We start from the raw sequence: 24,524 nt of genomic DNA on the forward strand, positions 1-24,524 counted from the left end.
TTGTGTGCTTGCAGTACTACTCTAGCGCTTTCCCGCTACTGTCTCAAGTGGAGGAGCTGCCCACCAAAAACATTTAAAGTTTCAATTCTACAGTTCTTATTCAAAACTGTCTTACTCATATAACTCCTCCACTAACTGTATATAAAGAAAATTGTTACTGACATTACTGGCTGAAGACAAGGCCAAAAAACTCTACATTACCTAATAAGATTCCCTTCTGGAAAATAACTGTTGATTAATTCATCAACAAAGGCAGAAATCTTAACAGCTAAATCCAGTTGGTGCTATGTAGATACATTTTGCTCCTATAAAAGTTTTACAAGAGCCAAATTCGAAAAACACCCTTTTATTTAGTCAGTAGGGAATTCTTTCTACAGTATTCCATCGCTCCCCTCACCAAGTGCTCCGACAACTGTCTAAAGCAGATTTAAGAGGGGATTGCCAAATTTTCCTCCCCATTCTGCTGTATCACCATTGGATACTACACCTTATAGAATATGTTTACTTCTTCTTGGTGTCTCATACAAAGCATAGGCTGGTGATGCCTTTAAGTAGTAAAGAATATCTGTGAGTACATAGAAGAAGAAGCGTTACCATGAGAAAGGTATAAGCTCATCTACACACATGGCATATAGTCTTGTTTCAAGTAATTTGTTTTTAAAAAATCACTAAAATATTCAACTTTATTAACAGTGTATTTACATATTTTTTCCAGCTTTTAGTCAACCGTGGTGCATTAAAAAAGCTAAGCAATAACCACAGTACAAGATGAAAACATTTTGAACTATACAATACTTTATACACGTTTTATACAAAGGAACACTTAAATAATACAACCGGACACAAAAATATACATTTTTAGAGAAATTCACATCAGTAATTGTATAAAGCTCTCTCCTGTACTGTGGTCCTGAAACGGCAGGACTAATCCTTGGCTCTGAAGTGTTACTTGTGACAGTCCTGAAAGGCCACTATAGTGCAAGGATTGCCAGCTCTATTACTAGGCAGGGCTACTTACCAGTCGCCACTCTCTCTCTCCGCAGACTTCATTCACAAATAACAACAGAGCCAGAGAAGGCAGATCAACTGCCATTTGGCTTTAGCTCTGTACTTAAAAAGCTACCGTCACTGACCAGTAACAGAAGTGGCAATCCAGCATAGACCACACCAACGTCTTCAAGGCTATCAGCTTAGAGTTGAGTTTGTGTGTTCAAGTGTTAAGGTCCTTATGCAAAACATCCAAAGCATAGTGGTATCAAATTGTATTTAGGAAGGTAGAGTTCTGGAGCCAGTAATAAAATCTTTTAGGCTCACACTACCCACTAGTTTTAAGTACTACATACTGATATATACTTAATTAAAAGAATGAAAGAATTAGCAGAATAATGCACTTAAAGGAGTGTGTACTGTTCAGGATGTGTGTTCAACACATGATTGTGTTAGTAAAAATAAGGAAAGCCTGCCAGACACTGATTTGACAGTCCAAGGTCAACCCAGTTCACTTTTCTTGGTCAAGTGCATCTACATTAAGGCTTTGAATTCGTCTGACCCAAGATTTTACAGTTAAAATAAATGGGTACCCAAGTCCTGCTAGTATGTCTCATTGAGACCAACATGAAGAGAATAAAGCTTAACACCTTCCAGAAACTGATGCAAGAACACATGCCGATACCTTGAATATATATAATTTAGTTTCAAAATTAAGATGTAAAGATTTAATAAGTTTTTGTTTTTTTCACTAGGACATTATGGCAAAAAATCCTAGAGGGTAAAAAAAAAAATCAAAAATCAAATAATTTAAGTTGTAACTTCTTTGGAGGATTTTCCACTTCCTGTTTGTGGTTCTTACAATTTTCATGCAAAGAGATAAAATTTCTTAAGACCACCTTAAGAAATGACACTTTCAATGGAAATGGAATGTGCATCCAGAACTGCAGGTGGGGGGAAAAAGAGAGTAAGAAACTCGCTCTAGGAGTCCTCGAGTTTTGTTGTCATACATTTGTGTCTTGTAATAAAGGTTCCTTGGCCTCTCCAGGGGCCTGTGGACTGTGCGGGTGACCGTGGCCACCGCAGTGCTTTTTCCAGTTGCTCGATCGACCATTTAAGTTGGTGTGTTCGGGAATAAACAAGGCAACAAGCAGAGCCAGTAATACGGAGCATGCTCCAAATAGGAATGGGGGACCAGGAATGATGGAGTTCTGCAAGGAAAAGCACAAGAGAAGCTTACCAAAAGAAACCACCACTTTTAGTTTGAATTGCGTTTCCCCTTTAGATTATCTTACGCCAGATGTTAGTGCAGCAAAGATTGGACACTGGGCCAACAGAGTTGCAAAGTTTCTTTCCCACCCTTCCTCCTGCTAACCTAAACGATTAGAGGGCACTGGACTTTGAGCCACTAAACGCAAACAATATAACCTATCATCTCACCCCAGCTGTGTGACATATTTAAAACCAAACTACAGAACTGCTCCAGATATTTGAGAATGCCAAACACAACAGGTAATCCCATATATGTCATTCAAAGTAGAGATGATGGCTACTCTATGCATTATTATTATTGTTGTTGTTGTCGTTGTTATACTGCACCAAGCATTGGACTTGCAAGAATAAAATGTTTACACAGTAGTTTGCTGGTAAAAGTAATACAAAATCTTTGTTGACAAAATTCTGGATTTATCCTTGAATGCCACTCCCAAATGAAGTGTGCATTTATCAATCAGAAATCAGTCTTAAGTGCATATGGGTCTTCTCCAGATACTGCAAAAGCACTGCACTTGCAGCCTCACCCCCCTTTCCAACAGCCAAAACTTCAGCAGGCAAGGTACGACACAGTTAACAAAATAAAATGATTTTCCAGCAGTGGACAGATGTGAAGTATTATTTTTTTAACTCGAGAATGGTGAAACAAATAACCTTCAGTATTTCCATGCAGTGATGAATTGATATATTAAGCCGTTTTGAGGATCAGATATTCTAAGCCAGGTACAAGGTACAGTATATTCTAAATGTTGTGGACTCCCAACTCCCATCAGTCCAATCAGCATGAATGATGGACAGGGATGATGACACCTGTATGGTACCAACACAGGCTACCCATGCCGTAAGCTTGGTATTCGCAACCTCTGCTATCATGTACCAGAGAAGATACTTTTTAGAGCAACCTTCACGGATTCTGTTTCTGAAATGACCCTTAAGGACAAGTCACACATCAAGCAAAGTCTACCACCACATATACACCTAAGAGGTACTTGTATGCAAGCAGTGAAATGTTTGCCCCCCTCTGTTAAAATATACAGAAACGCTGAAGACAATACCTGCTGCGAATGGTGCTGTGTGGCTACATTATCTCCCAGATCATTCTGAGTCACTGGAATTTCATTCAATTCTACATGGAAAATGTAGAATATAAAACCATAAAGTGCTGGTCCCAAGCCATTGCAGAGGCCTCTAATTCCTGTTATCATTCCTTGTACGACACCTGGAAAACAACAAAAGAATCAGCTACAGGCTAACAGTTTTCTATACTGGGGCCATACTGTGTGCTTAACAAATATTTGCCTGCCTTATCTGGAACAAACTGTCTGGAAACTGTCTCCCCACAATCCCGAGATTGCTAAAGACATTTTGATCACTTTTTACTAGTACTCAATGTACTTCTAAAAAAATAAAGCCATTTATTGGTTCTGAGAATTTTCCACTTCATGTGTCTTGTCTTATGAAGTACCTACCCTGTTGATCAGCATCAGCAGTTCGCGAAACAAGTGCACTGACGGCTGGAAATGTGATGCTAGACATGGCAGCAACAGCCCCTGCTGCCCACATCATCCTGGAAAAAAAGTTGAAATTGCAATGGATAAATTTGTCAAGGTTTGATTCAGAATCACCTCTGAGAATTTCAGCTCGAAATCACATAATACTGCAGAGAAACCAACCATTTGTATGACAAGAACATGCCTTATTATTATTATTAGCAAAAAGGTCTCATCAGTGCTAATATTGCAAAAAGGAGCAACAAAATAGCTTGAATAATGTATGTAAAATCTACATAGAAGACATCGGAAAACAACACCTTGTTACACTTCTCTGCAGTCATTAAAGGCAATACCCCAGAAAGTCATACTCTCAGTAGACCACATCAAATCAAAAGGCTTAAGTCATGACAACCCATTGCTTTCAAAGAACAGCCTTCCTGGATCAGATCAAAGTTCCATCTAGTCCACCTCCTCTTCCCACAATCAGATGCCTTTGAGAAGCCCACAAGCAAGATATGAGCAATGAAATTCAGAGGAATACTGCCTCTGATCCTGAAATATATATACCCATGCCTAGTAGTCAGTGACAGCCTTATCTTCCATGAATTTGTCTAAACCCCTTCTAAAGCTGTGCAAGTTGGCGATCATCACTACAGTACTGTGGCTGTTTAACTGCGGTGTGAAACTGCTAGGACATTTGCAAACTAAGCAAGGTCTTGCATGGTTTCAAACTGGATGGGCAGCTGCGTGTTGAGATTCCTGCATTGCAGGCGGTTGGACGATCCTTGGGATCCCTTCCAACTCTACAATTCTATGGTTCTATACCTTGTTTTGTCTGTATTGAATTGTGCAACCTTCAGCTTTAGTGCATGGCCACGGGTTCTAGCATTACAATATGATTTAATCAGATACAACCCATGCATTTGGATGGGTGTACTCAGATTTAACCATTGTAAAGGTAAAGGGACCCCTAACCATTAGGTCCAGAAATGACCGACTCGAGTTGCGGCGCTCATCTCGCTTTACTGGCCGAGGGAGCTTGTACTGGCCGTACAGCTTCCGGGTCGTGGCCAGCATGACTAAGCCGCTTCTGGCAAACCAGAGCAGCGCACGGAAACGCCGTTTACCTTACCTTACCTATTTATCTACTTGCACTTTGACATGCTTTCGAACTGCTAGGTTGGCAGGAGCAGGGACCGAGGAATGGGAGCTCACCCTGTCGCAGGGATTTGAACCACCAACCTTCTGATTGGCAAGTCCTAGGCTCTATGGTTTAACCCACAGTGCCACCCTCGTCCCTTTAACCACTGTATATCTCCCTAAATGTGTAGCTCAGAACAGAGGCATTATGACAATCATCATGGCACATCTTTAGAACATACACTTTCCAATACTGTGAATGAAAGCAAAGAGAGAGAGAGATTTATGAGTCACATAGCATATATTTTAAGGAGTCTTCTAAATAAAGAACAGGATTCTGCCAATAAATAAACAAAAAAGCAACAGATTGAAAACGTTACTTACCAAGGTTCTGAGCCAAAGCCATACCACGCAAGTTGCAGTATTTGAAATCCCAGGCCCAACAGGATGGTGTTTTTGTTTCCAATTGACCTCATAAGTAAACTCAAAACTATTGTCTGAGGGGAGAAAAATGCCAATATTTTAGTTAATGCAGTATATGGTTATTCAAAACACCCAGGACACCTCAGAGATTTAAAAAAGCACTAGCTACAGAAAATCCTGGGTTAGTTCTCAGTGACCCAGGCATCCAATTTCTACAAAGCAGGAGACTGGGAACATGATGGGGGGGGGGGGCAAGTGGAGAATCAAAGTAACAACTATCGTTTGCTTTCATTACACAAATTTAGTAAAGTTGTACTGGAGTGTAGAAGTTGAACTTTATGTATCATTTGTACTGGGAAGCCCTTCGTTTTCATCTTATTTTTGCTGTGGCTCCACAGATTATAGTTTAAACATCAGTGCCCTAACATGAAAACTTTAGTGCCTTACTTAGCTAATCACCAGTGACAGCCCAACCACCTCTGTTCTTGAAGATATTCTGCTAACAGAATCTCTGCAGCAAACCATGATTGTCAGTTATAGTTACCTGGGCAACAATGGAGAGAATCCCAAGGACTGCTATAAATGCTGCAACACTTTCTGGTGAAAATCTCATTATCTAAAGGATAAATAAAAAAATAATTGGATCATTTTTACGTTAAGCATAGATGAGCGTGTCGAACTGTGCTCAGTTCACATAATGTTACCTATCTAACTAAAATCTTTCATTTAATAAAATACTGAATCTAGCTAGCCAACTCAATTTCAAGGCAGGGCAATTTTTAAAAATGTCCCTACAATGATACAGGTGTGCTGTGGTCTAAACCACAGAGCCTAGGGCTTGCCAATCAGAAGGTCAGCAGTTCGAATCCCCGTGACAGGGTGAGCGCTCCCGTTGTTCGGTCCCAGCTCCTGCCGACCTAGCAGTTCAAAAGCACGTCAAAGTGCAAGTAGATAAATAGGTACTGCTCCGGCGGGAAGGTAAAAGGCGTTTCCGTGTGCTGCTCTGGTTCACCAGAAGCGGCTTAGTTATGCTGGCCACATGACCAGGAAAAAGTGTCTGCGGACAAACGCCGACTCCCTCGACCTGTAAAGCGAGATGAGAGCCACAACCCCAGTTGTCCGCGACTGGACTTAACAGTCAGGGGTCCCTTTAACTTTACAATGGTACAGAGGTATGAGTTTCAGTCAGTTCTTCAGCAGAAAGTGAATGTGCTTTTAAGCAATGCAAATGATTCCACACACCACAGAATAGAAAGTGATTTGCCCCCTTTGGGCAAAGCTGACAAGTCCTAGCAAATGAATCTATCATCAAGTCGTTCCGGCTTGATCACCCCTCATTTCTGTCAATTAAGATTCCACAATCAAAATAATTAGGCAAATGCTTACCTGTCTGAGGTACAAGAAAAAGCTGGAATACTGTCCTGCCTCAGGGAGGTATGAGAGAAAGACTGTTATGCAAATTAGCAGCACAATGGAATCCTGACCAACTTTCTTCAATGACTAGAACAAGAGGGAAAAAGGGAAATGGTCAAGTATCATTTATAGAGTCCATGTGATGTAGTGGTTAGTGTGTTGGACAGGGACCTGGGTGACCTTGATCCACTCACTGTCTCTCAGCCTCCCCTACCTCACAGAGTTGTTGTGGGGTTTAAAGGAGACTGGGAAAGGGGAGAACCATGCATGCCACTTTGAGCGCCTTGGGAGAAAAAGATGGCATTCAAGCACAATAAAATAAATAAATGTTCCTTGCCTCGTGGGAGGACAGTGAACAGGGCCACAAATAAGGAGGGATTTCTGCATACATGAAGAGATCTCCCCAGGAACGCAGGATAAAAGATGAGTAAATTTTAAAAGGAAAAGAAAACCTGAAACCGCCCAACAAAGACTTGAAAGTCCACTGCCGTTCAGGAGCCACAGAATGTTGAAGAGAGTTTGAAATAAACAGAGACGGAGAAAAACTGACTTGGATGAACAACTAATGCCTTATCCTGGGTGGGCAATGAGGGTAGTGAATGTGTGCATCCCCCAACCCAGCCGTATTTTCCCTCTCTCTAGAATTTCTCCAGGACACAATAAGGTTTTGAAGGGCTATATATCCCCGTCAAAGCTAAATCCTCTCTAATCACATGGACATATATGGTCTGAAGCAAAGAAAGGGATTTTCAGAAATTGGTTTATTACTTTCATGTCTCCATTCTGAAACTTCATAAAAAGCAAGGAGGCCAGCGAGGACTGAGCTTTTCCCCTACAGCTGAATTTCTTTCCCTGCCCATTTATTAGACGGACAGAATTCAGTTCTGGTGTAGCCACTTCAGCTGGGACACACGGCACCCACCCCATAGCTGTTCATTCCTCTCCCGGAGTTCAAGAATGTGCTCATGTTGGAGCCCAAGTTCTTTTGTGTCCTACACTGCCCCAAACATTTTTACAGTAGTTAGTGAACCTGTTCCACTTGAATGGGAACTTCCATATACAGTGGAACCTGTACTCATGACCACAATCCGCTCCAGAGGCCTGTCCTGAAGTCAAAACGGGTTGCTGGGAGAGGCGCCGTTGTGCGCAGGTGGCGACTGTCCGCTTCTGCGCATGTGTGAATGGCGATCGCCGTTCCTGCGCATATGCGAACGGCAGCAAATCCGCTGGTTACTTCCGGGTTTGCTGAGGACGTTGGGCGAAATGGATACGAGCGGAGGCGGACATAAGAAGAGGTTTGACTGTAAAGTTGAACCTTGGATCCCGAATGCCTTGTAAGTCAAACGTTTTGGCTCCCGAATGCCGCAAACCCGGAACGGCTTCTGCGGCTTCCAATTGGCTGCAGGAGCTTCCTGCAACCAATCAGAAGCCGTGCTTTGGTTTCTGCACGTTTTGGAAGTCAAACAGACTTCCAGAACAGATTCCATTTTGACTTCCAAGGTACGACTGTAGTTTCTTAAGGCAGTTGGGGACAGCTAACTGGCTAAAGAAGAATCCTGCCTAGACCTACAAGTGTGACTCTGGAAAGAGAGATTAAGTAAGGAAATTATATGGAAATATAGACCAGCCAGGCATCTAGCCGCAGACCAAGTGTGTTTGCGTGTTTTGAAATTGGTCCACTCCACAGCCTCCTAAAACATTAGCTAAGCAACCAATTGCAAAAAGCAGTGGGGTGAAATTCTGGTACAGACATGCTCAACAAAACATTTACTGTTACATATTAATAAAAACTCAGGAGTTTCAAAGCACACCACAGCACCCTCTGTACCAAACGTTTAAATACATTATTACCGCAAATGGGTCAGCTTGTTCCCAAGAAATGGGTGCTCCCCATGACGCAGGCCTCATCTTTTCTGGCAATGATTCAGGTACAGCAACAAGGATAAAGCAAATATCCAGCAATGCAATAGCTGTAGCCAGGACCACAACCAGGCTGTCTCCGTACACACGACCCAGGTAGGCACCAATGGCAGGACTGGTAACTAAACTCGCAGCAAAAGTTGCCGAAACCTATGAATCATAACAGGGATAATTTTTTCAGTGAGTAACCACATCCTCTCTTTCTAATGCCAAGAAGGATTCAAGAAAGTTGACAGAGAAATAGAAAGCATTTAACACAAAACATCACCATAAGTTTTGATAATTTATAGACTTAATGATCAAGATTTTCCTATAGCAACTGTTGAATGTTAGGTAACGGAAGAATGACTTAAAGTTATGAGTAAGAGTAGCAATAGATAGTTCTTTCGCAATACAGAAGATGTAAAGATTCTTCTGATAAATAGGAACAGGAAGCCAGGACTGTAGGATGCTAACCAAGAGGAACCCAATTAGGTGCATGTACTTCCTGTAACGTGTTACAACTCACATTAAAAGAATTCTAATTACTAACGACTGTTGTGTATAAAACATTCAGATAAACTACACACATACCAAGCCATACGCCATGCTCCTTTCATGTTCTTGGGTTATATCTGCTACATAGGCAAACACCACTGAAAAGGTCACTGCAAAGACTCCAGAGACAGATATAACAGCAAAGTACCACCTAGGAACACAAAAAACCACAGTAATAGTTTCTTAAAGGTAGTTGCAATTAACAAGAAAAATCCTAGCCTGGGCTGGAGAAATACAGCCAATTTTTCAAATAAATATTAAAACAGAGGACCACTGAGTAAATTTGACCAAACTGCGGGAGGCAGTGGAAGACAGGAGTGCCTGGCGTGCTCTGGTCCATGGGGTCACAAAGAGTTGGACACAACTAAATGACTAAGCAACAACAACAACAAGTGAGTAAAAGACAGCATTTTTTGACAAACCTTTCCATAATATATTAGATTTAAAAAGCTTTCATATTTGTTTTATTTATTCAAAGTATCTATAAACTGCTTTTTAGTTAAGCCCATACAATGCACACAGAAAGAAAATGTTAATGTTATGTTAAGCACATTGAATAGGTGCATTTGGCATACTTTGTCAGAGTGAACGTCCTTGAGTCATAAAAAGTGAATGTTTCAGCAGAAAAGGAGAAGCAAAAAATGACATATAACTGGTCATTCCAGAGAGACGCTCTATGCCAAAAACTCTATAGGGCTTGTTCTTGTCTAAAAACCTGAGGAACAAGAAATTGCAGAGTCCCATGAACCAAATCTCTGATTCAATAAAGCCTAGGGACTGCAGGAAAGCCTAAAGCATACCAAAAGGCAATCTCCAGCACTGCCTGAGAGCAAAACAAGGAGAGCAGCCAAGGACAGCTTGTCTATGTCATTCACAATGCATTCATTGCTAAGTGAGCTGGCACTCTGCTAACAAGCACCATCTAGCTTTGCACAAAACACAGTTCAAGTTTTGACATTTTGTCGTCGTCTTCTTTGGCGATCACTCATAGCCGAGTAAGACTGTCTTCCATAAACACGGTTTTAACAATGAGTCCGTAAGTGACTGTGGAGGCCAATTCTGGATCCACACATCCTTCCACAGTAGGGACATTAGTTTCTGGGTGGGAGTCAATCACGATGTGGATTTGCCAAGTGTGCCTTCCTTATAATGAAAACCAAGCACACAAGACTAAAGTGACAGATGTATACAGACAAACTTTAAAAGGGGACACTAACCATGGACTGATCTTCATTAGTGGAATTGGTGCACAGGTAAAAAATACTGTTAGCAGCAGGAAGGATTTTCGGCCCCAAACGTCAGACAGAGCCCCAATCAAAGGGGCGCTCAGGAAAGACAGTAAGCCCTGGGAAGTAAAAACAAATGCTTAAGTGAAGGACAATGCACACACTGAAGAGCTGAAAGGTTTCACATCCTGATACATTCATTTAAAGCAGTTGTCAGAGCTGCTTCCAGATCCGAGCTCACAGAGGATCACGCTAGCCAGCATTCACTGTATAAAAGTCTTTATTGATTTACAGTTTCCATTTTCAAGCTGTAGCGCGCAACTCTACGTCTTATAAGCTAGACCGGCGAAGCTCCGTCTGAGTCTCCACCTCCTGTACACCAACTTAATACCCTAGCCTTGCTCCACCTTTTCCTCCTGACCGTTCTTCTCTGGGTCCCTCTGCCCCCCGTGGTTTCTTCCTTCCGGGACTCTTCTGACGCTGACCCCCCGGACCCTTCTGTCTCCTTGCGGCGGGCTTTAGGACCTGGCTCCCTTTCCGGGCTGCTTACTGTGCCGCCTTCCTGTGCATTTGAACTTGGCGCGCGCGCCCAACCTCCCACTTTCCGTTTGACCGTTTCTTCTCTCTCCGATGGAGGTGTGGCCACTCCTGACTCATGTCCTCCCCCCTGCGGCGAGCCGCCTGATCCCGATGCCTGGCGCCCTTCTTCCCCACTGCGCTCTGTTGGGGATGTTGGCCCCGATTTCCAACTGCTGCTCTCTGAACCCCCTTTTGTCCCTTCTTCCTGGGGTGTCCCCCTAAGCTCCCCCCTTGCTCTGGTCACTGGCGCTCCTTTCTGTGAATCTTCCGATTCACTGGAAAGACTCGGAGATCTTGGGTCGTCGTCATCGCTCATCTTTCCTTCGGACTCCTCCCCTTCACTCTCTGTTTCCTCCCTTGCCCTCGCCTCTGCTCCTGAACCCCTGACAGCAGTGCTTCCCAAACTTGAGTCTCCAGCTGTTATCGGACTACAATTCCCATCACCCCTGACCACTGGTCTTGCTAGCTAGGGATGATGGGAGTTGTAGTCTGAAAAAAACCCCAAGTTTAGGAAACACTGATCTAAAGCCTTTTTAAAAGAAATACATTCATCTAAAGCCTACTTTTAAACAAAAAGATAATCTGCCCCTTCCTTGAAACGACTCACTACTCTACAGCAAGCAGATTCAGTTAATAGGATGCATATGACACAGTGCAGGATAGGGCTCATATGGATGTCTCTTAGCCCACCAAATCACAGGTAGCCCTACGGTACCAGTTTTGGAGGTCGGCATTGCAAAAGCAAGGCAGGAAAAAACTGTTTGGACCTCAGCACGTTCCAAATAAATACTCACTCAAAAATATATGTTATCTGAGTGGCTCACAAAAATGATTAAAAATGCATTACAGGCTTGTTCTTTCTGATAAAGAAAACAGGAATCATAAAAGTGAGAAGCCTATATTCTACACACACAAGTTGTTTAAAAGGCCTGGGTTAATAACATGTCTTCACTTCAAGACTGAACTAGAACATTAGGAATCCCTGTCACTACAGGAATTTAGTAACACCATATCTTGAACCGAAGGCTATGATCTGCCTAGAGTTTGAGAGGATTCTTAAAGGAATGATATGAAATACGTAGAGGGAACAAAGAATTAAATGCAGTCTAACTTTTGGCTTATCGTGTTTGATCTCACCCAAAATTCACAACATCAGGTATAATCCTGAACTTGACTAGAACAAGGTGGAATAATTGAACCATTCAGGTCTAATTTGCAGGCATTTGATTTATGAATGAATCATACACCTCAATAGAAAACATTTAAAAACTAGGCTGGTCTTACCTTTACTCCTTGGATTAGGCCATTCATTAAAAATGTATGTTTGGGAAAGGTTTCGTGCAAAACCTGTGAAACAATTATGCATGTGACATATTAATGAAGGACACCTAAGAGTATGAATACTCTATTTAAGCATAAAAAAGTTTCAAAGTCCTTAGCCTCCATTACCACCACCACAGTTTACTGAGACAGAATCACTTCCCTTCATAGCAGAAAATGCTCACTACTGCCAATACTGTAAAAAGCTAATCACCATTTGTTATGTGATTTTTCTAAGAAAAAAGGAAGAGGGAGAAGAATGACGTTCTACAGCTAAGGGCCTGCAATACCTGCAGCGTTCTGATGTGATACAACTGTATCACTCAACATGGGAACTGTTTCTACCATAAAAGACCATTGCAACTGCTGATGTATCCATGCCCACATTTGTCAGAAATCCCAGTGTGGCATGGTATTACTTGGCAGTGCGGCAACACTACCATCAGTAGCTTACTTTTGCCCTGACTTTTGAGATACTATGCCTCTTTTTTTAAAGAGACAGTTTCTAGGTTTCTGCATATGCGAATTGAGATAATGCAGACACACTTATATTTTACTTTTTTAAAAATGCAAATAGTGTATCAAACTAATATAAAATGTGATTATGACTTTCTTAAGGTTCTAATTATATTAAAGAAAATAAATATCTAATGCATCAAAAGAAAAAAATATGATTACCCTGAAGAAACATGAACATCATGATATAGCATCATGTGGTGGAAAAGAATTATGTAGTATTATATTGTAACTAATTTTGTTATTCCAAATATTAATTTTTTAAAAAGGCGTCTCTCTCTTTAAATCTGCCTGTTTGCTGGTTGTTTAAAGTTCATGCATTAATTTGGTCATTAGGAAAAATTCCCATATATTCTGTCCATTCTTTGAAAGATTTTTCCTTTTGAGGGTTGGACAATGCATAAACTTGCCAGATGTTAACGGACTGGCAAGCTAACTGCACTTCTGTAAGTACTACTTCTGAGTTTAGTATACACAGAAGAGCAGTTTTAGGAGTATCTGAAATATTATATCCGATAATTTCCTATATCATGTTTAACACCAATTTCTATTTCCATTTTTACACAATTAAAAAAAAGTGCAAGTAATCAGTCAAAGGTTTTAGAGAGCTAGTATAAATTATTCTGGTACCAAGTGCAGTTTTTTTCTGTCATTACATAACAGCACACAATAAGCTACAATGACCATGCAAACACAGGAACATTGATGGTCAGCAATTTGTTTACTACCTCCATTATCATATTTGCATACACTGCACTATTTGCAGTTGTTTGCTTTTTCTGCATAGAGAATTTGGAATTGTGCTCACATTTATATCATGAGGCACTGAGAAGGAAAGTTTGACTCTTACTGAGGGGTGAGCTAGGAGAAAAGAAGTCTGAAGAGACAGAAGGCATGGATAGTGTGTATGCTGCAGAGTTAGAACTGGCGAAGGAATCTTTAGGAAGACCTTTCCCTGAAGATATCACAAAATTCAAAGCCACTTATCCACATGCAGGCCAGACATTGCTAGCATGTTTCTGGCCAAGACAGATTCACACTGCATCAAAAAAGGGGAAATTGAAAGAAATCAGCAAGGCTGCCCTAGGAAATTCTAAATGGGTGTGTGTTTTGGAATTGAATTTACAGAAACACAGCCTCTGCTGGATTGTTTTAGGCTATCCATACTTCAGAAAGTTACAAGTGAAATAGTGCAATTACTTCCTCCTCTTATTACAAAGCTAAAATTGTATGTTCAAAGAGTGTTTATTTTTACCTTTCAAATGCAAGACAAGCCAGTTTACTTGGATTACATGAATATTTAACTGAGAACAGAACATTTACTTGAGAACAAATATCCCGGTCACACTATGTCCCTTGAACACAAACCGCCCCATTTCAGTTACATATTACCATCAATAACAGCATTTTGCCAGATACAGAAATAGCAATAAACCACAATAGAACACGTAAGAATATATTCAGAATTTGCTTTTAGCATGCATTAAGTCATCTTAATGTCTGCTTAAGGGGAATGGCTCTCTCATACAGCCATGCACATAACCTGCCAGTCATGCCAAGACTGAACACATTGATCTGATGTCAATAACTGTTTACTGTGTTGCGTATTTCCAAATAACCATGCACTGTTTTACGCATGATACAGATGCACAATCCCCAACTTGCTAAACTGTAGTTTAGCAGCAAGAATGAGCACCCATCTCACTCCTCCTCCTCCTCCTAAATATTTGCTTGCTGATTCAATCAAACCTCAGCTATTCCAAAACAGGGAGCTGTGATTTAATGTCAGTTTACTAACCAGCTTTAAGCACCAAGGAAGGGAGGAAGCAGAGAGAGGAGTGGGAGTCAGGTATAATCCCTTGTTAAAATACAGTAATTTTTTTAAAAAATCACTTACCACTAAGGTAGGTGCTGTCAGAAGCCCCCATGCAAAGAATTCCAAAAATATTACTATCACAGCATGATAGACACTAGGTGAGCCTATTCCTTGAGGCTGAAAGAAAGAAATATAATTGTTACTACATATAGCCCAACCAGTCACATATAATTTCCTCACTAGCAAACAATAGGGAAGAGGTGGTTAACTGTGGCCCCAGATGCTGCTGAACTTTAACTCTCATCAGCCCCAGCCAGCAGTACCAATGGTTAGGGAAGATAAGACTTGCAGTTCGACAGCATACAGAGAGGCACTCCTGCAACAGGGGGTGAAAACAGATGTTACAACTCAAGGGAATGAAAGACACCCAAACTGCATTTAGACATAATGGCAAATTACAGTTTGCAGTTGTTTGCATGCATGCATAGAACTTATGTCTCAGGTATTCTACCTACCCACCCAGCCAGGAGAGATTTATAAAGTGGCCTTGCTTGTTGACAAGATAAAAGTTTGTCACATTCATGCACAAGGACATATTGGGGTTTGGCCAATTATAGTTTGCTCTTAAAGGAGGAACAAAATGTATGCTAGGATCCTTGATTAAGGGCAAATTAAGGGCAGGTATTCAGACAAAATGGAAAACCGATGGCTTGCTGGCTAACAGGAAGCCACTTTAGGAAACCCCCATGTGTGAGTGGAAAAAGTGCATGAGCCCAAGACTCAACTCTCCATGCGCATGTAATGGAAAAAACACAGTCTGAATGCATCAAACTATTCATACAATTTTTCAGTAAGCGTTTTCATTTCCATTATGAAAATCTATTTTGACTCTTATATGATTCCACTATAGGTTTGAATACTGGTCCTCTATTCTCTCAGGTCAAGTGACATTCATGACAATAGTACATGTTTCAGTTACCTATCCCTACATTTCTAGATCTGGTGTTTCCCCAGTTAATCCTCTCAACTTAAAAGTGTGCTAGTTCTTCCTTTTGCAAAGAATTTGCATACCTTCATGCAAAACCCACTATCCATGAAAATGTATCAATGACAAAGTAACATGCAGCCATAGTATTGCTTGAACAAATCAAAATGAGAGTATCCAAGTTTTCAAGTGTTGCCATTAATTGCATAAATGTATTGGAAAACTGCCACAGCCCTTTGCTAAAATGGATGTTAAGGTTAAATGCCTTACTGTAGCGAAAACTCTTCAATATAGAACATACTACTGGGTGGACGCGGGTGGCGCTGTGGGCTAAAGCCTCAGCGCCTAGGGCTTGCCGATCGAAAGGTCGGCGGTTCGAATCCCCGCGGCGGGGTGCGCTCCCGCTGCTCGGTCCCAGCGCCTGCCCACCTAGCAGTTCGAAAGCACCCCCGGGGGCAAGTAGATAAATAGGTACCGCTTACCAGCGGGAAGGTAAACGGCGTTCCGTGTGCGGCTCTGGCTCGCCAGAGCAGCGTTGTCACGCTGGCCACGTGACCCGGAAGTGTCTCCGGACAGCGCTGGCCCCCGGCCAATAGATGTGAGATGGGCGCACAAACCCCAGAGTCTGTCAAGACTGGCCCGTTCGGGCAGGGGTACCTTTACCTTTACCTTTACTGTTAAGCCAGCGGCTTATTGTTGGGCACTACACCCAGAGACAATCATGTAGTGGGCTCATTTTGGTTCTCTTACTTACTATATCTCTCCCAATAACTCTGCATGAGACCACATTTAATTGGGATTACAAGTGCAATACATGTTTGAGGGCATGGAAAGGTCGGTGCTAAAAACCTTAACTGCCACAGGAATTCAATTGCTCCTCAAACAGAATTAAGCCAAGAATGAGTACAAATCTCACAGCACAGTTTACACCTTTGTTCTACAGTACACACAAAACCCAAAAGGAATGTTTTAGTGTAGCACTATTTTTTTGATTTTATTTTTTGGTCCCAAACTGAGCTGAAGTTTGCATCAAAACTCATGCGTGGAAAAACAATACCCTGCCAAGAGTTGTAACGGCCAGAATGCTTCAACATTTCTCCAGAGGAGCTCCTGGCACTGATGCATCTACGCTTGCATTCTTTCTGTGACTACAGAAAGCTGGGGGGGGGAGTAATGTAACTGGAGGGTTTGACAGTCTTGTTCATCAAGCTAAGATAGATGATCACCTGGCTGGGAGGCAGAAAAAGTCTGCATGCCTCCGCCACCCCTTGCCAGCTGCAATGTGAGAGAGAATGGAGGAATGTTAATCATTTCCCCGTTTTTTACTGAGCTCCAAACATGATATCTAACTTTCATATTGTTTCATCTCTCTCTCTCTCTCTCTCTCTCTCTCTCTCACACACACACACACACACACACACACACAAACAATAATTTCCTATTTAGCAGCTTTACTTATATGCAAAAGATTCACTTCCCCTCCCAACCTTTCAACCAATTAGAAGGGGAGTAGCTGCTTGCTTCAGTTTCTGATTCCCCATTTTTCTTCTTTTCTTGTCTCTCCTCCCTTTAACTTTGGGTTTCATTTTGTACTTGGAGTTTATTAGGCTGAATTTTTGAGCCTCTTGTTCAGAACCACCACTTAAACCAGAAATCAACCACTCTGGCATTAAAAAACCCCACTTCAAATAGATCAAGTTGCATTCCTTCACACTGGCTATCTCCCACTCCCCCAAAATAGGGGCATGTTCAGAGGAAATGTTTTTGGTCAGACACCAAAGCCACCCCAAAAAATTTGACACCCAAGTGTACACACACACACACACACTGAGAGTGGCAGCAGCCAAGGTGTTGTGGCATTTCCTTACATAAAATTGTTAAGGTTCCTGTATCTGTACCCTGCCTCTTTTATGGCATTGTGACACATCTATAGCACTCAGACCAGCAGCAGCCAACTCATGCTGATACGCTTTCCCAGCCAAGCCAACAGAGGGGAAGATTTCATCTGCAGCTACCCTCAGGATTTCATCCTTTTCCCATAAGGACATGATGGAACAGTGGCAGATGGAGGGGGAAGGGAAGGTATAAACAGGAGCAGTGCCTCAATTCCTTGTAATTACTCATAACAGACTTGGAAAAAAGTTAAGAATCTGCTGCAAAGGATTAAAACATGGAGTGTAGAAACTTTTAAAAAACGACAGTACTCAAGCTGCAGTAGCATCACACAACTTCACATTTCTAAAATTCTAGAGCACTTTCAAATACAATCAAATGCTTAACCACATCCTGCCACACCCAGGAGCTGTATAGCATGCTTCCTTAAAATGGTGGTATGAACAGAGTTGGAATCGACTGAATATTACAAACGGGGAAGTACAACAAAGATGAATGGCACTGAATTAATGTTACTTCCTTTTGGGGGGGCAGTATTCCTATCTTTACTTACTTAAACTTTTTTGCATTGACATTTTCTTGAGTAGTGTTAATTCACATTATGGAACAGGAAAACAAGTCAGAACTTTGTCACTTACGTACGTTTTCCTCCAGACATATTTTACAGTTCTTAGTGATGCTTGAAAACATCCACACAGAAACATCCATTTATAAGAGCATCTGACTGACCACACTGCTTTTATATGTAGATAGAAAAGTCAGCTATGTTTACAAGCAATTCTGCAACTTTTCATGAAGGCACCCAGGCATTAAATATGCAGCTGAAGATCACAGAGCACCAAACACATCGTAACTACTATACCATTATGTACAATCAGCACAGAAGGGCAATTACATGCTTCCCTTGAGGGTGTAAAGTAGTAACAGCACCTCCTCATTCTCCACAACAATCTTACTCCGGGCTGGAAAGAGCACGACAGCACTCCTTATCCAAGGGTGGAAATGCACTGTGATGAAGCAATATTGTTCTTCCTACATATGAATACATTAAGTTGCCTTAGAGTGATATGTGTTTTAAACCATGATTTGCCATGTGTGCACTGATCATGCTCACTTTGCCCCTCTCCCTACTTGCACTGGAGAGAAACAAACCACGAGCCCTGCCTTCATGTTCCATCCAAACCACAAGGATAAGAAAAAGTTTGTTTTTTGCTTATCAGCCATGTTTTTTTGGAGCAAAACAAACCACCATGCCTGGTTCAGATGCAATATTAACCCAGTAGTTGTGGTTTGTAGAGTGTATAGCCTATGCATGTTAAGCCATGAGTCAAAACGTCAGTCTGTCTAGTTCAGCTTTCTCCAAACAGGTGTCCTCTAGATGTTTTAGACTATACATACAGTGGTACGTTGGTTGTCAAACCAATTCCCATGCTAAACCAAGATTTGACGTTACGTGCACAAGCCTCAGTCTTGTACGCTTCTTCCTACTCTTCTGTGTGGCCATTACCTCTCTTCCTTTGAGATTAATCCAAGAATAGAAGTAGGGAATTGTGGTGCATGATGGAAGGGACCATGTGTCATGGACTGCTTGGTAGGATGAACCAGCTGGGGAACCACCAAGGGAAAAAGGCTCAAAGCATGGGGAATGGTGGTGGGATGACATGAGCGGTCAGAGGGAGGTGGTGTCAGAAACTGGAAATGGGGTTTAGTGAGCGGGGTGAGTCTGTGGCAGAGAAAAGTCCAGAATCAGAGGCAGAAAGGTGGCCAGGAGACAGAGATGAGACAGACAGGCTGGTGAAGAATCACGGGTGTCTCCCCCTCCTCAAGCTCCTCTCTTCACCCAGACTTCCAGAACCAGATGAGGCATGAAAGAGGAAGAAAGACAAGCTGCACACAGGGGCAGTCTCCAATTGCTTGCAAGAAGCACTGGAGAGGAGAAGACATAGTTGGCTGTGGGGAGGAAGGAACTTTTAGTCTCAGCAACTCATTTCATGAAGTAAGATGCTGTGCTGAAACTGCACAGTCTGTGAAAATAGTGCTTTGCTAATACACAGTTCTCTCCAGTTTTGAAGTGTGTGATTTACTGACTGCCTGGCTTTGTGGCAGAATGTGAGCCTGAAGGTTCAGATAATCTCTTCCACCTAATGCCCCCAAAATGATTTGGTGATTCATGTGAACCACCACTATCAGTAGCTTAACAAAGTCTAAGGCAGAGGATTTTCCTGCCTCTACTACCTGAGATTCTTTAAGTAGTGATTCAGAGGTCTGAATCTATCGCCAAGCTAGGGCATGTGCCTTGGGAAGCTGTGACTACCCTGCCTCATGTCTTCTAATTGGCAGTGCTGCAGGTGTCTCAGTCATCCCTTTAAGGATGAAAGAGGTGACTTGTCTGCAACAGCATACCTACTCTCCTGCTGGAGAAGAGCATTAGGTCACAATTGCCAACTCCTTTCTTAGCAATAAAAAGGCCACACAAGTACTGACCTATTACTGAAATGCCTTCAAGGATCAAGGGGAGTAATCCCCAGGGCAACAAGATTTCAAGTACAGATTTCTAGAGAGTAATTTATAAGGCACCCTATGTTTTGAAGTTTCACATACATTTATGTTGAACTGGGACTTAGAAATCTGACCTGCAATAAGGAGGGTGAAAGTGACAACTATGAAACCTAAAATATTTGTTTTCTAGTGTGAGCATTTGCAAGAGTAATTTGTAATAAAGGGGAGGAATTGAGCAGGAGCTGGAGGGAGAAAAGTTTCACTTTAAGTTGTAAGGAGATACCCACTGAATCAAAGTCAGGAAATGAGACATCACCTATTAAATCAGAACTCAAGGCTACTAAGAAATATACATCCTTTATCAACTTAGTTTCAACATAACCAACCTCAAAAATCTGAAGCAGTCTCTCCTTGCAAGCACAGGCAGTTCAGGCAGTTCACAGAGGGAGTCCCCAGAAAGTGAACAACTGTTGGATAAGAAGTCAACCCTCCATTCACAGTCCTCACTAACCTGGTGCCCTCCACAGGTTTGGGACATACACCTCCTGTGGCCAGGAGTAGTCTAAAACATTGGGGGGGCACCAGGTTGGCAAAGGCCACTCCCTCAAAATTGCTCTATACAGTGGTGCCTTGCAAGACGAAATTAATTCGTTCCGCGAGTTTTGTCGTCTTGCGATTTTTTTCTTCTTGCAAAGCACGGTGTCGGGAAAGTTTTGGAAAAGCTTCAAAAATCACCAAAGTCTTTAAAAACCTCAAAAAAGCCTACCACACCGCATTCTATGAGTTGCTCCTCAAAGTCAAGTTGCAACTGTATTAACGGTGTTAAGAAAAAGGAAACAAACTTGCAAGACGTTTCTGTCTTGCGAAGCAAGCCCATAGGGAAAATCGTCATGCGAAGCAGCTCAAAAAACCCTTCCGTCTAGCGAGTTTTTTGTCTTGTGAGGCATTCGTCTTGCGAGATACCACTGTACAGTGCAGCACAAGACAACACACCACCTGTGCTGACTACTTAGCAATTTTAACAATAATTATGTAGGTGGTGTAAAACATTCAAGGGAGCAACTTGTGCTTTAATCATTTCTACCGTAACATGAATACAGTGTCTCCGCCTGGGTCCCTTTACTATTGATACAGCAGATCCCACTCAATTTTAAAAAAGCTAAACTACATTGGAACAAGTTACCTGAACAAGAATAATCAAGATATACAGACTGTGTGCCTTCCTAAGTAGAGAAATGGACAAAGCATTGACAAGCATGTTTTTTAAAAAGGACAGTGAATTTTACAAGCAAGTGAGGCTGCAACAGGTGCTCTACCTACTTTAAGCACTATTAACAACATAAGAGTAATTTTCTGAAAATATATAGGATATAAATAAAACGAACATGGCAATGGTAATAAGCTGAAAATACAGTTAGCTGCAAGTAAGAATGTGATGTGTGATGTGGTATTTTTAAAAAGATTGAAATGCTTTATCTTCAACAATTCTGTACTATTATTTCCCTTTTAAAAATGGGAAACACAGAATTTGTTTCAGAAAATGTATCTTCTAAGCTTTGTTCCTTCAGTGAAAAGTGTCATTCATTTGAACCATCATAAATAACTGTGTAAATTGATAACAAATGAGTTTAACAGGATTATGACATTCAGAACTCTGAGTCAAAGCAAATCATTGCCAATTTGCACAAAACATTTTCCTGCATATGAAGAAACATGCATGAGTTTCTCATGTGCACATGTGAAGAGCACATCAGCAAAAACCAACCAACCAACCCAACAGCAGAATCCAGAATAGATGCTCACACCAAGAGCAGTGACATGAAGAATGTAAACAGCAGGCCTGTCCCCAAAGACTCAGGTTCCCTGATGTGTGTGTTCCTAATTGGTCACAACTCTTTGAAGCATATCTATTCACGGTTCTACACGTTTTACAGGTTAACATATGTACTGTTCACATTTTATGTGTGAATTATGGAAAACATTGGTGCGACCACAGAATGTGTTAAATGTAAAACAACTCTGAATTCATAACTGAGCATGAAAGTGAAGCCAAACTCAAATCAAACATCAATAGGCTATTATCAGTTCTCTGCCATAAACTCTCTCTCTCTTTGCTCAAGTCCATAAACTATAGGTGGCTAATCTTTCCAGCCAGTTGCTGCTGGACTTCAACTCCTCCCATCCCCCGTTACCTGTCATGCAGGCTAAGGTTGATGAGTTTAGAAGTCTAGCAACATTTAGGGGTTCACAGGTTAGCCACCCCTGCCTTAAATACATAACAAGAACAGGTAAAGCTGGATTCCAACCATAGTGTTAAAAATGTAAAAATTGCAATCACAAACTTGACCAGTAGAGTACAAGAAGATAATTGTGCATCTGTTACTTGATGGCTCTAGAGAAGGAAACACAGTGTGTTTTCATGTGTCTATGACAAGATGATCTCCACGCAGAAAATATATTTAAAGCATGAAGCTATCCATTAGCAAGAGATGTACATAAGTAGCTCATAAACAGGGTGTGTGAAGGTGTGGGTGTGTGACATGCTGTAAATGGCAAATCATAGAAATTAAAACTAAGTTCAGCAATTGAAGCCCCCTAGGCCAAAGCTCTTGTTCAAACTGCCAATCCAAGGGTAAAAGTGGATGTGCCAGCATACCATCTGGGGGACTGGCAAGACTGAACTAGAAATAATAATTGCCAAGAAAATGATCTATTACACAGAAACCTCAGCATCCTTGCAAAATTACAAATGCCTTTGAAAAGTGCTCTACATCTTGTGACAGAGAAAGCTGTACAGACATTAATTTTGCGTTCCCCTCCCCCCCAAAAAAGTTTCAGGGATGAAAACAGGGACATGCCTGCATACCGTGAAACATTCAAATCAAGATTACTTCCTGATCAGCACACATTGCTGAAACAGCCATATATTTAATATAGCATAGCAGGCATCCTACACAGGCTGAAGGTGATGCACAGGTGAAACCACAGCAGTTTCCTTTAACAAAAACACCTGAATATGCTAAATAGAATTTGCAATCTCCCGTGGATCTTTCATTCAAATAGTGAATTCGAGCAGCTCAAGAGTGTCCATCACTATGGAAGCACAACAGGTCCGCCCAGAATAAAGCCAGTGATTTCTGCACCAGCCAGGAGATCTCAGAGAAAACATATGTTTGTGAATCAAAAGGACATGCCCTTTTCCTTCCACGCTTTCCGGAATAGTGTGTGTGTGTATATATATATATAGCATATAGTACAGTATATCTATAAAGATTTCTGAACCAGAAGCCCCTCTAATGATATACAGGACAGCAGAGAAAAGAGAGGAAGCTGTGCTCCCCTCCCCCCATTCTCCCCACCTGAAATTCACCTTCCTCACAAGGCCCGGTTACAAATTTTGTCCCTGAAGAGGGACACACCTTTTAGGGAGCCTATTGTGTGACAAGCTGATTTAGTGTAACGGGAACCCCAAACCCACTCGGGACCAAAGGACGGCGGAAGGCAAACTCGCTCTCTAGGGAAAGTGTAGTCAACCAAGCTCCTTTCAAAAGCCACCCTTAACATTTTCCCAAGCAGAACCAAAAATAGAAAGCCGCCCCCCCCTCGGTCAAACCGGGGCAGTTGACCCATTCCGCCTTCAGTTCAAGGCGACCCACCAAACTCGTTGGGCGGGCAGGCGGCGGCACCTGGGCCCGAAGCACGCGGGCGGGAGGCCTGCCTGGTACCGCGGGGGTCTCGCGGGACACCCCCCCCCCGCGCCCCGGTCCCCTCAGGGCTCCGCTCCCCTCAGGGCCCCTCGGAGCCGCCGCCCCCCCCCCTCACCGTGCCGCCGTCCTTAATGATGATCTTCTTGGCCAGCAGGATGCTGCGGTTGGCGGCCCTTTTCTTCTTCTTCCCCGCCTGGGTCATTTTACCATCGTCCTGGAGGGCCGAGGGAAGGGCGGGCTGGGCAGCGAGAGGGGCTCGGGGCGGAGGCGTCGCGTCTTCCTCTCCCGGCAGCGGCCGGGACCTCGCTTCCTCCGCGCGGCGACAGCCTCCCTCTCAGGCACCCGCCGGCGCCGCCATCTTGGAGAGGGGAGGAGGGGAGGGAGGAGGGGAGGGCGGGGCGGAAGGGGGACAACAACTGCGGCGCCGGCAACAGAGACTCACATCACGCGATCACCCGATTGGTCAGGGGGCCCTGCACGTGAGCACCGGGGGCCTCGCCCCTAACTCCACCCGCTTCCAACACAGGGCGGCGGAAGGGAGCCAATCGCTTTCGTCGACGCTAATTTTCGCGCCAGCCCCGCCCAACCTCCGAGAGGTTCACGCGACGGGACGCGAGCGTCGCTGGGGTGGGCGGGGCTACGTGACTGGCGGAGCAGGGCGTGACAGGAAGGAGCCTCGTGAGGGCGGCGCGTAACTCTTCCTTTTTCTAGCTCTGTAGGCGAGAATGTACCAAGATTTCATAAGTTAAAATGAGGCTGCGGTCTTATTTTATCATTATTATTGCTTTTATTTTTATT

At 42.6% G+C, this 24,524-nt stretch overlaps 1 protein-coding gene across 1 annotated transcript; it reads right to left on the bottom strand.

Moving 5' to 3' along the window:
* Positions 1–773: 773 nt before the first annotated feature.
* Positions 774–24,106, bottom strand: MFSD14A (major facilitator superfamily domain containing 14A). Its single transcript, XM_082227947.1, has 12 exons — positions 23,842–24,106; positions 14,724–14,819; positions 12,275–12,337; positions 10,403–10,530; positions 9,222–9,336; positions 8,580–8,798; positions 6,702–6,815; positions 5,860–5,931; positions 5,277–5,389; positions 3,729–3,826; positions 3,315–3,478; positions 774–2,198 (listed from the first exon to the last, which is right to left on the bottom strand). Exons 1-12 carry the CDS (start codon positions 23,926–23,928, stop codon positions 1,992–1,994), a joined length of 1,476 nt encoding a protein of 491 aa, XP_082084073.1. The 5' UTR covers positions 23,929–24,106; the 3' UTR covers positions 774–1,991.
* Between the last annotated feature and the right edge of the window lie 418 nt (positions 24,107–24,524).

The sequence above is a fragment of the Podarcis vaucheri genome (assembly GCF_965113315.1).
Source record: "Podarcis vaucheri genome assembly, chromosome: 6".
Classification (NCBI taxonomy): Eukaryota; Metazoa; Chordata; class Lepidosauria; order Squamata; family Lacertidae; genus Podarcis; species Podarcis vaucheri.

What these genes read in the sequence shown, in the direction of transcription:
- MFSD14A (XM_082227947.1), bottom strand. Translation starts at nt 23,928, where the DNA reads ATGACCCAGGCGGGGAAGAAGAAGAAAAGGGCCGCCAACCGCAGCATC. An exon ending in CTAATGAAGATCAGTCCATG is followed by an intron (nt 9,337 to 10,402) that starts GTTAGTGTCCCC and finishes TTGTGTTCCTAG; the next exon opens with GTGGTACTTTGCTGTTATAT. An exon ending in GGCTTTGGCTCAGAACCTTG is followed by an intron (nt 3,827 to 5,276) that starts GTAAGTAACGTT and finishes CTTTTTTTCCAG; the next exon opens with GATGATGTGGGCAGCAGGGG.